Source organism: Camelus bactrianus, chromosome 12 (genome assembly GCF_048773025.1).
Source record: "Camelus bactrianus isolate YW-2024 breed Bactrian camel chromosome 12, ASM4877302v1, whole genome shotgun sequence".
In the NCBI taxonomy this organism is placed as follows: Eukaryota; Metazoa; Chordata; class Mammalia; order Artiodactyla; family Camelidae; genus Camelus; species Camelus bactrianus.
The window spans coordinates 34,816,394-34,830,103 of NC_133550.1; the positions used below are offsets into that span (position 1 = coordinate 34,816,394).

General features: G+C 39.5%; 1 protein-coding gene across 1 annotated transcript in view; it reads left to right on the forward strand.

The window, feature by feature from the left end:
• Positions 1–931: 931 nt before the first annotated feature.
• Positions 932–13,710, forward strand: part of SLC5A8 (solute carrier family 5 member 8) — a 50,888-nt gene continuing 38,109 nt past the window's right edge. The window contains exons 1-3 of the mRNA XM_010962818.3: positions 932–1,710; positions 8,288–8,353; positions 10,357–10,408. Coding sequence (XP_010961120.3) covers positions 1,360–1,710; positions 8,288–8,353; positions 10,357–10,408 — 469 coding nt within the window. The 5' untranslated portion in view covers positions 932–1,359. The remainder of the gene's footprint in view (positions 1,711–8,287; positions 8,354–10,356; positions 10,409–13,710) is intronic.

Genomic DNA, 13,710 nt, shown 5'->3' on the forward strand with positions numbered 1-13,710 from the left:
TAACATCAGTTTACAAAGAAGTAAAATCTGATACAGCTTTCTTCATATACTGGGTTGGTCTAGATGTATTCTGTGGATTGTTTACCGAGGATCAACTGGTAAGTTATAAAAATGTATGAAAATGAAGAAGGATGGCTTGAAATAGACATATGCTGGAGCATATTTGGCCAGAGGGTCTATTTTAGAAGAAAAACCTGAGAATCACATTGTTTTACATGTTGTTAGTAATATTTCAAAGCAAGCCACTTAAAATAGGTCCTGAGTGCTAATACTGGAAATGATCTCATTTTCCATATGCTTTCACGTGTCTTCATTTAAGTGTACATAGTTGTACCTACAGTTAACATTTTTCTAAATTTGAACTCTGCAAGGTATATAGCCTTGTGATTAAGAAAACGAATTCTGATACCAGACCTGGATTAAAAATTGTAATGCCCACCATTTCCTTGGACAGGTGCTTTAATCTTTGTAAACCAGTTTCCTCATTGGAAAAATGGAGACGATTCTTGTATCAAGGGCAATAATAAGAATTACAGTGGTTAATGTATAAGGTACCAAGCACGTTATAAGTCATATGGTAAGGCTCATTAAATAGTAGGTATTATTATTATTATAGTAACTATCATTTGTGGGAGAAACTGTTGGGGATCAAAATTGTTTATTGAATGCAAACACAGGCAACCAATAGCAGACTTATTTCTCTCCTTTATAACCACTTACTTGCCTAAGGACTGGGAGTTCAGCTCACTGCTCACTGTCACCCAAATCGCACATTAATTTATCAAATAAGGCAGTCTAAAACTCCATGTGTATCTTCCTGTAAGGGCCCGGGTCTGTTGAAGTGAAAAGTTAAAAGTGAAGGCGGGACAGTTGCCCTTTGACCCACACTCCCCCATCGGTCACCTGCTCATTTAAATGGTGCGTCCCCTCGGGTGCCACTTGATAAAATTTTCTCTGAGCGCTCTCTGTGGACTCGCCAGAGGCAGCTGGACGTTCCAGTTCTCACCTGCCCAGGTGTCCGTGGCGCTCGGCGATCCGAGCCACCCTGGCCTGGCACCTGGTGAGAACGCAACGCGGCGTGGGTGTGGGGGTTGTCTTGAAGTCCCACTTCCAGGGCTCTGCTGGCTGCGGGGGGCGCGGAGGCTGCCGCCGGCGCGTACCCTTTTTCCTTTGCGGGACGCTGCGGGCCCGCGGGGACCGACACCTGCCGGACGCGTCTAATTACCCCAGGGCGCCACGCCCGCCGCGCTCGCGGCGCCCGGGAATAAGTGAGCGCCGGGCGCGCAGGTAAAGTTCCAGCTCCGACTGCGCGCCGCGGGACCGCCAGTTTGCGCGCAGGGACCCGGCGACCGCGCGGCCATGGAGGCACCGCGGGGCATCGGCACCTTTGCAGTGTGGGACTACGTAGTGTTCGCCGCGATGCTGCTCATCTCGGCCGTCGTCGGCATCTACCATGCCTTCGCGGCGGGCGGCCAGCAGACCCCCAAGGACTTCTTGATGGGCGGCCGCAGGATGACCGCCGTGCCGGTGGCGCTGTCCCTCACCGCCAGCTTCATGTCGGCGGTCACCGTCCTGGGCTCCCCGTCTGAGGTCTACCGTTTTGGGGCCATATTCAGCATCTTTGCCATCACCTACTTCCTTGTGGTGGTCATCAGCGCGGAGGTCTTCCTTCCGGTGTTCTACAAACTGGGAATTACCAGCACCTACGAGGTAAAGTGTGAAGGGGGTCTGGGGAGAGGCGGGGAGAGGGTGGTGGACTTTTCAGGCCCCTGGAGGGATTTTCCTGGTGGCAGACTCACCACCACATCGAAGTCTCTCCCTTTCCGAGTCCATCATCTCTCCCGCCCTCCTCTTTTAGGGAAAGATGTCCTATAAAGGTTGGAAAAAACCTAGGACTTCCTCTCATGAGCTCAGTGAAAAAGAGAGGTTCCCAAAGTAAACTGAGTTATTTGAACAAGTGCTCGCTAAGGCTCTTTCAGCTTTAACATCTTTGGTTCCAAGTCAAGGGGAAATATTTTGTAAACTTACTATCTTGGGGGCAGATATGTCATTCAACTCTCAGCTCTTTCTTGAAATGAATCCTCTCTTCATCAGGCTCCACTCACTTTTCCAAGATAGCGGAGAAGCCTGTGTTCTCTTCCCACCCTTCCCTCTCTGTACACACCTTCCACAGAGAGGCAGACACCTGAGTTTAGCTGCTGTTATCTCTTGTCCCAGTGTCTGAGACCAGATTCTACACTTAACTAGCTGGATAACCTGGGGTGACTTACTTAACCTTTTGTGCCTATTTCTTCATCTCAAAATGGAAATACCACCACCTACCTCATCCGGTTGTTGGGAAGATTAAATGAGATGCAAATGTAGCGGTTAGAATAGTGTTTGACACAGGTTAAGTGCTGAATAAGTGTTGGCAGTAAGTATTTGGGTAGTGATGGTAGAGGTGGTTACCTTGGAATCCTTGGGGAAATTTGGCTACAAGGTTCTTAAACAGCTCTTCCTTCTCTCCTTCTTTCTCTTAGAAAGATGGTTGAGGAAAACCGTCTTTCCAGTTGCAGGTCCACTGGTTACTGGTTTTCTCAAGTTGTCTGCCGGAAAGGGTTTTGTAAAGATAGTGCAAATGTTTGGTTTAGTTTAAAGAGCTATTGAATGGGAGTGTCAGGGGAGGATAAAAGCTCAGGGGAGTGGTCTGGCCCAGTTCCATGAGCTCCAGGAACAAATCTGCAAAGTTTTCCCTCTAATAAGCCATTATCCAGAGGGCTCAGAGCCTCATTCTCAGCAGCCAGCTTTGTCCTTGAAATTATGTAGTATTTGCCCCAACCCAGAGGCACTGGAAGGTGGTTTCTTAGTGAGGCTGGTTCAACTGGTGCTGGGGACGGAGCCCCAATGGCACAAGTGTTGGTGACAAATTGCCTGGGCTTTAGTGATGTCTTGCAGGGTGAGGTGGCCCTCGGGCAGCATTGCCTTCTTTGCACTCTGGTCACTGTGTTTGGGAAAGTTTAGTCATTACCCCAGAAGTGAGCAGGATGGAATTTCTGTATTTTGCTCAAAGGTTCCATATTGACTGCCCTAAACTAAACACAGTCTTAGTTCCTTTTTTTTTTTTTTTAACCCTTATAGTGTTTTGAAAAAAGTTTATTTAGCATTTAGTAATGATGGGAAATCAAGTAAAATTCCAGATTCTGGGTTCTTTTGAAACTTAGAAGACTGGTGACACTGGGCTCATAGTCCCTGTGGCCATAAGAACCCCAGTTTATAGCCATTGCTCTCACTCCCTCTTAATTTCTGTGTTGAGGCCTCCTCATTGTATCTGCATGGTTGCTTTCTGATGATAGACAGATCTATCTGCATTCAGCTTTTTATCAAAAATTCAGAAGGGAAAATGGACAGGGGAGAAGGGAGTTCCTGTTTTGAGGTGATATGAGAGAACATACCTCTTAGTGGACATGAGAAATATTTCAGCCCATTAATAAATGAACACCTGGTCCATCCACTTGTGTATTTTACCAGATGAGATCTGTAGGCATTTGAGTCTGTGAGCTCTGATCTGCAGTTAACCAACTCCAAAACCCAGAAACCTTTTGAAGACCCTGGCAAGAGGACTTCAGTCTCCATAGATGAATGCTTCACACATAATCACTGACCCATACCTCTTCGGGGCAGCAACATTAACTCAGCCAGAAACTGATTTTCCACAAGTTTCCAGTGGTGGAGGCTAAGTTAGCAGGGTTCCAGCTAAAAATGGCAAAAGGCTAATGTTTACTGAATGCTTAATACAGGCTGGGCACTGGGCTGCCTGTTTTACATGCATTATCTGGCTCAATACTCAAAATCACCCTGATAAAGGAGATACTGTGAGAGCCCCACTTTGCAGACAAAGAGACTCGGATTAAGAAGCTAAGCTACACAAGAGAGTGTGAAGCAAAGTGAACACGTGCCTGAGGCTGTGCAGTGGTGCATACTGACTGCTTCTGAAGGGTCTGGGGAATTATAACCCGAGCAGAGCTTAGAACACATGCAGGACATGTGGAGTGGTGGGCACACTGGAGTTGTCTATGACCAGTGGATGCCAGGCAACTGGGGACAGAGAAATTAGGTAACATGCCATGTCCCTGATGGTGGGTCATGGAAAACACTTTCTTGAGGAATTTTTTGTTTGTTTTATCCTGAGAGGTAGAACCAACTCTACAGAGTAAGAATCCCAGCATTGAGGTACCCTGGTCTACTTACTCATGTATGGAATCTCTCCCTAGTTATAGTTTGTTAGCTACAATTAGCTGTTCAGAAGCATTTTTGATATCTATTTATTACCATTATTGCCTTCAAGGTATAGTCCTGATAGGTGTTTAGCAACGCGCATGCCCACAGATAAGAAATATCACACAGGAATCCAATTTCATTCACAGCTTCTTTCTTGAGGATCTTTCTGTATCCAGCAAAATCTATGTGTTTGAACTAAGTTGCCCAGACTCTTCTTCTTTTTTTTTTTTTTTTTAATTCAGTAGAAGTCTTAGCATTCCTAAGTTATTCAAAGCACTGAGGACTATGAGAGATCTTGTCTGACCATAGGTATTACCGGATCCAAACCTTGTCCTGCTCGCCTGTGGACAGTAAAATCAATCTACTGACACCAGGTTGTGGTGAAGGAAGGTGCAGCGTTTGTTGTAAAGGTGCCAGACAAGGAGTCGGGGGAAGATGATGCTCAAAAAACCTGAACTCCCCAATGGATTTTAGTGGAGCGTTTTTAAAGGCAGTTTGAGGGATAAGAGGGTCACAGGGTATATGATAAGCTTGTGCATCATTCTGGGATTGGTTGATGGTGAGGAAACAGGACAGTGTCACAGGGGTTAACATTATCCATCCTCAGGCTCCAGTAGGTGTGGGGCCACCTGCTTATGGTCATCAGGTATCTAACTTCTTCCATTTGGTGGGAGTTTTAGCATCTTGAAAACAACTCGGGAAATGTGTATCAGATACTGTTATCAAGGTACTTTGGGAGGAACCAGAGGCTCTGTGACTGCCATATGGCTGATTTACTGTTTAAATTGTTACCAGTTTTCCTGGCCCAACTGCTACATTTGTCTCTACAAGGTCACAGCCTTTCAATCATTAATTTTTGAGCCAGGCTTTTGTGACTCAGGGAAGGCCTGGGGGATGACAGCTTTTCTACGAACAAGAGGCAGACAGAGGACTTGGGGGCAGGGGTCTGTCCCGGGAAAGTCCATTGGGTCCTGCTCAGTTACATGGGCACCTACTGTTATACTGTAGTTTTGTCTAGAAATCCTAGAGCTTTTCTCTGAGCTTATTGATCAGTGACTTAGTCTTCAGATATTGCTTAGCAGCCCAGTGATGTGGACAAAGAATGTCCCTGCCATTTCAGTAAACAAAGAATGTTGTAGCCAGAAAATTATCAACCACTGCAGCCACCCCCCATGGTGCGCCCTCAGAGGAATTTAGGAAGGAGAAAAGCAGGGTACTGATGCTAAGTAGTTAAGATGTTTATGAAAGGAATGATTTCAATAAGCCCAGAGCCTTGCATCTTCCCATGCATAGAAAAGCGTTAAAATCACTAACTTGGGATCTGTTTTTTGTGATTAGCGGTAATCTTTTGATGTTCAACTACATGTATGTGTTTGTTTTCAGCAAATACTGCTATATATCCTGGCTCCTTTCTTACCTCTTTGGAACAGTCCCACAGAGCTGTCCCAGAGCCTGCCATCCTGGGCCATAGTCCTCAGTTAGGCTTTGCAGTAAAACATAAGTCTCAACTTTTAGGTTGTGCACTTTTTTCAGTCAACATTGAGATGTGATAGAACTTCTTGGTTCTGTCTTGAGTTAGCCTTATGTGAGGAGGGAAATACATACATACATATATATATATATATATATATATATATATATATATATATATATATATTTGGTTCAACTTGTTGATTTCTTGCCTCCATCACATTTTTCTCTGCAGTTTTCTTTAGTCTCCAGCAATTTGGATGCATGTGCCTAGAAAAGACCTTTTCTAGCAATTTATGTATATTTATTTTTAATAATTTTACTAAAACAACTTGGAAGAAAAAACAGTGTCCTGTTTCCAGGCTTCAAGACACTTCTTGGGTCTTCTGAAAAGTCTTCTAAAATATACTTGGATGATTTTGACACATGTTATTCACTGAGATTCAAAATCTCAAGGCCTAATGGGGATTTGGATACCAGCTTCTTAATGTCTTACTTTTAAGTGAACAGTTTACAACATTTCCGCATCCATTTCCATCATTTGGTAGTGTCCAAAACCCTGCAAAGTAAGAGGGGAAAGAATTATTACTGTGAGCCACATTGTCAGAAGGAGGAAATTGAGATTTTGAGTGACTGCCCCAAGACCGTGAAGTCAGGAATGAGGCTGGAACAAGGACTGCAACTCTTCCCCCAGTGCTCTGCACTGTATGCTTTTTACTCACCATTTATTTTGGGAGGTCTCGCTGTGTGTCAGTGCCACTCATTCACACTGGATGAATCTTAGCCATGTGGTTAGTTCACTTGTTATTTCAAATAACATAGCGGTTGCATGCACAGATTTTGACATCAGATAGTTCTAGATTTGCATTGTTCCTCTAACAGTTACTAGCTTGCAACCTTGGTGTAATCTCTGAACCCCAGTGCCCTGGTCTTTAACATGCGCTTATGCATAGTAACTGCCTCATGGAGTTGTTGGGAGGATAGTGCATCCAGCAAATACTCTGTAAGTTAGCTGGATTATGAAGCAAAAATATCTGGTATCTTTTCCTCTGAAAAGATATTTACCTAATGTCAGTTTTTACTTCCTCTTTTTTTCTGCTAGATAAAAAGACTATTGTCAGCCTTAAAATTCTATGTGTACTAATAATATCTAAGTTAAAGAATGTCTTGGACCCTAGCTTCCTTCCAGCTCTGAAATCCTAGGATTCTAACTCTGTAATACATTATGATATATAAAATGGGAGATTAGCACCCTACTGACCTACCTCGGAGATATTGCGAGTTTGATTCCAGACCACTGCAGTCAAGTGAATATTGCAATAAAACGAGTCACATGAATTTTTTTGGTTTCCCAGTGCATATAAGAGTTATGTTTACACCATGCTGTAGTCTATTAAGTGTACAATAGCTTTATGTCTATAAAACAATATACATACTTTAATTAAAGAATTACCTTATTGCTAAAAAATGCTAACCATCTTCTGAACCTTCAGCGAGTCATCATCTTTTTGCAATAGTAACATCAAAGATCACTGATCACAGATCAACATAACAAATATAATGATAATGAAAAAATTTGAAATATTGTGAGAATTACTAAAATATGACACACAGACATGAAATAGCAAATGCTGTTGGAAAAATGGTGCCAATAGACTTGCCCAATGCAAGGCTGCCACATACCTTCAGTTTGTAAAAAACACAGGTTCTGTGAGACACAGTAAAGTGACATGCAATAAACCGAGGTCTGCCTGTATATCGTAAGATACCACAGATGTCAAGGTTGGCTCTGAACAGGAACTGACTTGAGCTGATTTAAGTTAAACATTTTTATTGAAAGGATGTGGGGATAGCTCATAGAATAGAGGGAAAAGCTGAGCAAACAGACTGTAAAAAGAACAGAAGCCAGGGCAGTCTCTTCAGGCCACCCTGTCAGGATCGTCTGCTTCTGCTCCAATCATTTTCTGTCTCTGTCTCTTGCCTCTAAGATTCAAATCGCCATTGAGAAGAGAATCTGATTGATTGAACTTGGGTCATGTGACCAGCCTTTGGTCAGAAGAGGCAGAGCGCCTTGATTGACGATTCCATCACAATAGCCTGAAGTGGGAAAGGGTTGATTCCCTAAGTGAATCAAGGGAAATGTATTGAGTAGATACCAAGAGAAAGGGGAGGACAATGCTGCTCACTATAAAAATGCAGAATATAATTCCATCTGTATGACATTCTAGAAAAGGCAAAACTTGGTGATTACAAAGGTTTAGGAGTGGGGGAGGGTTTGACTACAAAAGAGTGACATGAAGGAGGTTTCTGGAGAGGATGGAACTGTTCTGTCTGTGTTAAAATCCACTGAACTGCACTCTAAATCAGAGTACAAAACAAATTTTCTAAAACAAAAATTTTGCTACATGTAATTAAAAATAATAATAAAATAGAAATGCAGAGTACAAATTAGTTATGAAGTTGCTTTAAATTTCTAACTCCTTTACTTCTTAAGCTGCTGATTTTTAAAAAGTGTCCAGAGGTTTCATGTATTAACCATTTTTTCCTTTTTTGGAAACAGTATTTAGAACTTCGATTTAACAAATATGTTCGTCTCTGTGGAACATTCCTCTTCATTGTTCTAACAGTAAGTAGCTTTCAGTTCAATTATTTTATCTTTTTTCATCTAAAATGTTTTTAAACAAGGCATCTGGGCCAAGCTTATTTGGTAAATACATGAAAGATATAAAAAGAGATATTGAAAATAGGAGGAAACAAAAAAGGAAAAACGCTTGTCACTACGTAGCATTAATCCTTAAGATCATTAAACACTGTTTTAGCAAATTAATTACTTCCCAGGAAAACAGTGATTTAAGTGAACACTGAATATTTTACTGATCAAGCAACAGTTTGTTGCTTTAGGAAAATATGCTTTTCCCTATTACACCTCCCTCTGTCCCCACCAAAGCAACCATAAGGGCATTACTGAGATGACAGAGATATTTGAAGGAACTATAGTAGCTGATAGTAGGAATTGTAATAAAGGGAAAGCAATTTGTATGTTTCATAGTATTTTTGCAACTTGTTGAGGAATAGGTTTGAAAAAATTAATTGAAATAGGAAGACATTAGGAAATAATTTTCTTTGTTTGAAAGCATACTTAAAAAAAATGAATCTGTGCTGTCTTTAAAAAAATTGTACCATAAGACTCAATTGAAGCAGTTGCTGAGTGTACAACAACAGAACCAAGCACTCTGGAGGAGTTTTTAAAGCCAAGTATATAATCCAGTGATTCAAGAATATGCAAGTATACATTCACTGTTTGGCACAAATGGAAAGCAAAGATTTGCCAAGCAATCAGTGACAAAGACTGCTTCCCACTCTTCAGCCAGACTGCTGGAAGCTTGGCACGATCATTGTCACGTGATTGATATCTGACATTTGGCAGCTAAGTGCTTTAGGGATGAGTTTGATAATGGAGTTAGAGGAAGGAGTTTTCATTCTCATCCCTATTTAGAATTCTGTTTCTCCAATCAAAAGCTACCCAAGCATTCGCTGCAGCATGAAAGAGTGCCTTTGTAAGTTATTTAACTCAACTGCATTTTATATCTTTATAAATTACATAGCTTAAATTATATCAGTCCTTAATACTTGCAGTGTAAAAGGAAAAAGCCCTTTGGGGTCTGGTAGAGAGAGATTCTGACACAGAGCTGAGGCTGGTAGCTTGCATTCAACAGTTCAGACCCTCTTTGGATTATTGTTAGAAACGCCAATAAAAAAGTGGCACAAGTGGTAGGAAGGCGACCTGTGTTCACATTTTCGAATCTTTAACTTGGACAGAATAATGACTGTGGGAAGCTTGTTCATTCTTGCAAAAAGAGGGGAGCTTTAAGATCTGCTGTTTGAAGGACTTACTTCCAGAGATCTCCCATGTAATTTAATCAAACATTCAAATACAACATATGTCTTTTCATAATATGCTTTGTAGAGTAGTCATAGATCTAGCTTCTGTGTGATACATTAGAAAGGTTAAGTGCAGTGAAAATGATATTCTGAGAAAAAAGACCATGTTTGTCTTACTAACTATTGTACCCCAGATTAATAAATATTTGTTAAATGTATGAATGAAAAATGGTAAAATAATATTAAAAAGATGGAATAGAGTTTTCATTGGCTTTCAGGAGATTTTAGGGCAAAATTGCACTTTTAATTAGTAGGCGTGCAAACTTTTAAAAACCAGTTTCCAAATTTTTTTCACTGTTTTCCCAGTTATTTCTGCAATGATTAACAATAATTTGAAAGCATATGAATGAGGGATTGTCCACTTTTAAATTTATATTCTTTCTAATGTTTTTAGATCTAGAAAAATGTATTTCAAGCTTGAATTGATGGATCAGTGACTATCCACACTATGCATTGCATTAAAAGTCCATATTTTTACACAAAATTGGTCATAAAAGGTTTTTGTAACCTATGATCACCCCATAAGTGGAAAAGGAGAGTCAACTTCACTTAAATAACATTTTTCAAGTTACAGGCAAATTTTGTTAAGTGTATTGAAGCTGCTGTTTTAATTCATAATCAAATTTATAAAAAAAAATTTCATTTTATAATTCATACCACTTATTTGATTTTCTTTCTTCCCACTAGATTCTGTATACTGGAATCGTTATTTATGCCCCTGCCCTGGCTTTGAATCAAGGTAAATTTTAGAGTTACCAATGTGTCACTCACATTTGGGGGTTCATTTTTAATAGAGCTTACTCTTATCTTATTCTCTCTTTGGGGAGATAAGGAGGTAGAAGAATGCTTCCAGTAACCTGTATCAGCTTGAGGGGGGCGCGGTAGGCTCAGTGTCTACACTAGCAGCTTCTTTGGGTTCCTGGATCGATAGCTCCAAAAGGTCTGTAGGTTAGTAAGTAGAAGGGTGGACTTCACTCACTGGTCATTGTTTCTCTGGGATGTGGCAACCAGCCATTCTCCATTCCTTCAGAACAGATGCCCCCTATAGTCTCAATCACAAATGACTGCACTTCCTCCCTTTGTGGCTGTAACCTGGAACCCATCTCCAAGAGGCTTCTGTGTTAATTCAGCCTTGGCTCAGTCTCATTGTAAAATTTGGCAGGGAGAGAAGCTTTTCTTTTCCCCATTTCTACTGTGGCCAAAATACAAGAAAAAGAAATCTGTGAGGTTTGAAATATCAGATTGCTCCTAGTGACAAAAGTGACAGATGGCTATAGTATCCTTATAAACAAATGTGTGAAGGCTGTGCTGATCAACAAGTTACTCTCCTCGATTTGGATAGATAATAGCAGTGAGACAGAGATTGTTTATTGAGGCAAAGGTGTGTGTTAGTCATACTCTCAAAAGGCTTCAGGGAAACACTACATCCTTTGAATTCTTATCAGTCAGAAGTGACTTTATCTCTAACACTTCCTTGTAAAATGGACAAGTGGACTCTGTGATGGGAAGAATGTGGTGCAGTTCCCTAAGTTAATAGAAAATGGAAAACCCAGGCTAACTCCACATTCTTGATTTCATGGTATGTAGATAATAGTTGTTGCCTACATTTATCAAGTGCAACAGTATCATTACAGAGTGTGCCCTTGAATTCTGAATGTCGGGCATGTTCCATATTAGTATTACCAGCATCATGAATGGATCACTTCATATGTAAAGATATGAGCTATATACTGCATAGGTTACCTGTTGGCTTTAAGTGTAATTAAAGATGTTGGCTTGAGGGTTTTAAAGTACAGTTTGGGGAATAAGAAAGCACTGACTTCAATCTGTGAAGAAATCAAGGACTCTGTTTTCATCAGTATGTTGAGCCACTCCTTAGGAGTAAACTAGGATCTGAGAAATGGCATTTTGACTACTTGAACATCAGTTGTCCATCCTACTGTACCAAGGCAGCAGGCACAGGCATAGACAGGGTACTTGGTGTACAACGGATGCTCAATAGAAACTCATTTGGCGGAATTGGAATTTAACATTCTTTAGGTACAAATTTTTAAAACTTTTGTTTAATTATGGAAAACTTAAAACATGCTAAAATAGAATAGTATATTGAACCTCAGTGTACTGCTAACTCTACACTAATAATTATCAATTCTTGGCTTAATTCACTCCCTGTTTCCCTCACTAGATTATTTTTCTGTAAATCTGAGATATTTCATCATTTCATCTGAATTCAATACGTCTTTTAGAGTAAGCATGTGTTTTTTTTATTGAGGTATAATTAACATAAAACATTAGTTTCAGGGATACCGTAATGTTCAATATTTGTATATATTGCAAAATGATCACCACAATAAGTCTAGTGAACATCCATCATCATACATAGTTACAATTTTTTTCTTGTGATGAGAGCTTTTAAGATTTACTCTCTTAGCAAATTTAAAAATATGCAATATAGTACTATTAACCATGCTGTACATTATATTCCCGTAACTAATGTATTCTATAACTGCAAGTTTTTACCAGGATGTGCTTTTTTAAACACAACTTTACCTTCATCATTTCTAAAACTTTAGTTCCTTAATGTCATCAATATGACGTCAGTGTTCAGATTTCCCTGATTTTTTTTCAGTGTCTGTCAGAATCAGGACCCAAATAAGTTTATGTAATTGTTATTAGTTCGTTTGTCTTGTTTCTCTTTCTTGCATTTTAAAATAAAAACCACATTTTTATTGAGATATAACTTGTATATTATAAAATTCACTGTACCTAAGTGTATAGTTGGATGAGTTTTGAAAATTTTGTATACTTGTGTGACCACGACCCATCTTGATATAGAGTATTTCCATCATCAAATCCCAGAAAGAAAAAGTTTTTTGTGCTTCTTTCTAATAAATCTCCAAGCAGTCAGTGTCTGATTTTATCACCATAAATTAGTTTTCCCTGTTCTTGGATTTTATATAAATGGAATTATATAGTGCCTTTTTGCATCTGGTTTCTTTTGCTCAAAAAAATGTTTTTGAAACATTCATTCATGTTGCTGCATGTATCAGTAGTCCATTTTTTTTTCTATTGCTAGAATTTTATCATATACATCTACCAAAATCTTTTATCCATTCTGTTGTTGATGGATGCTTTTTCCAGTTATAGGCTATTTTGCATTAAGGCTGCTAAGACTATTCTTGTACAGGTTTTGTTTTGTCTTGCTTTCCTTTTTGACACATTTTCATTTTTAGGGGATGAATACCTGGAACCAGTGTAAATACCTTTTCTGACCTAGCACAGGGTAGATGCACATGTAAAATTTAAGAGAACTGCCAAATAGCTTTTCTAAGTGGTTATACCATTTTGCATGCCCATCCTATCCTACAGTGTATGAGAATTCTAGTTATTCCATATCCTTGTCAACATTTTATATTTTTCTTTTCAACTGTAGCCATTCTAGTTGTAGGATCTATTATCTTTTGTGGTTTTAATTTGCATTTTGCTAATGACTGTTGATGTTGAACTTACTGTTTCATGGAATAATAAAATGAATACAAAAAGACTAATAACCTAGAAAAAAAAGACTTGAACTGACACTTTACAAAAGCAAATATTCTTCCAGTCCATTACATGGTATATTTATCCATTTACATAGGCCTTTTACAATTACTCTCAGTAATGTTTTTCAGTTTTTGATGTTGAAGTCTTGTACATATTTCTTAGATTTATTTCTAGGTAGTTGATGTTTTTGGTGCTGTTGCAAATAGTATTGTTTTATTATATCATTTTCTAATTATTCATCATTTGCAAGTGTATAAAAGTATAATTGGCTTTTATATGTTGATCATCTAGCCTGAGAACTTGCTCAATATATTCACTAATTCAAGTAAGCTTTTGGCAGATCCCTTAGGAGTTTCATGTTGTTTATGAATAGAGACAGTTTTACTACTTCTTTGTCTATCTATATGTTTTTTCTCTCTTTTTTGCCTTACTTTACTGTTAATGTGGGAAATTATATATAAACCAATTTTCATTCTTGGGATAAACCTCACTTGGTCA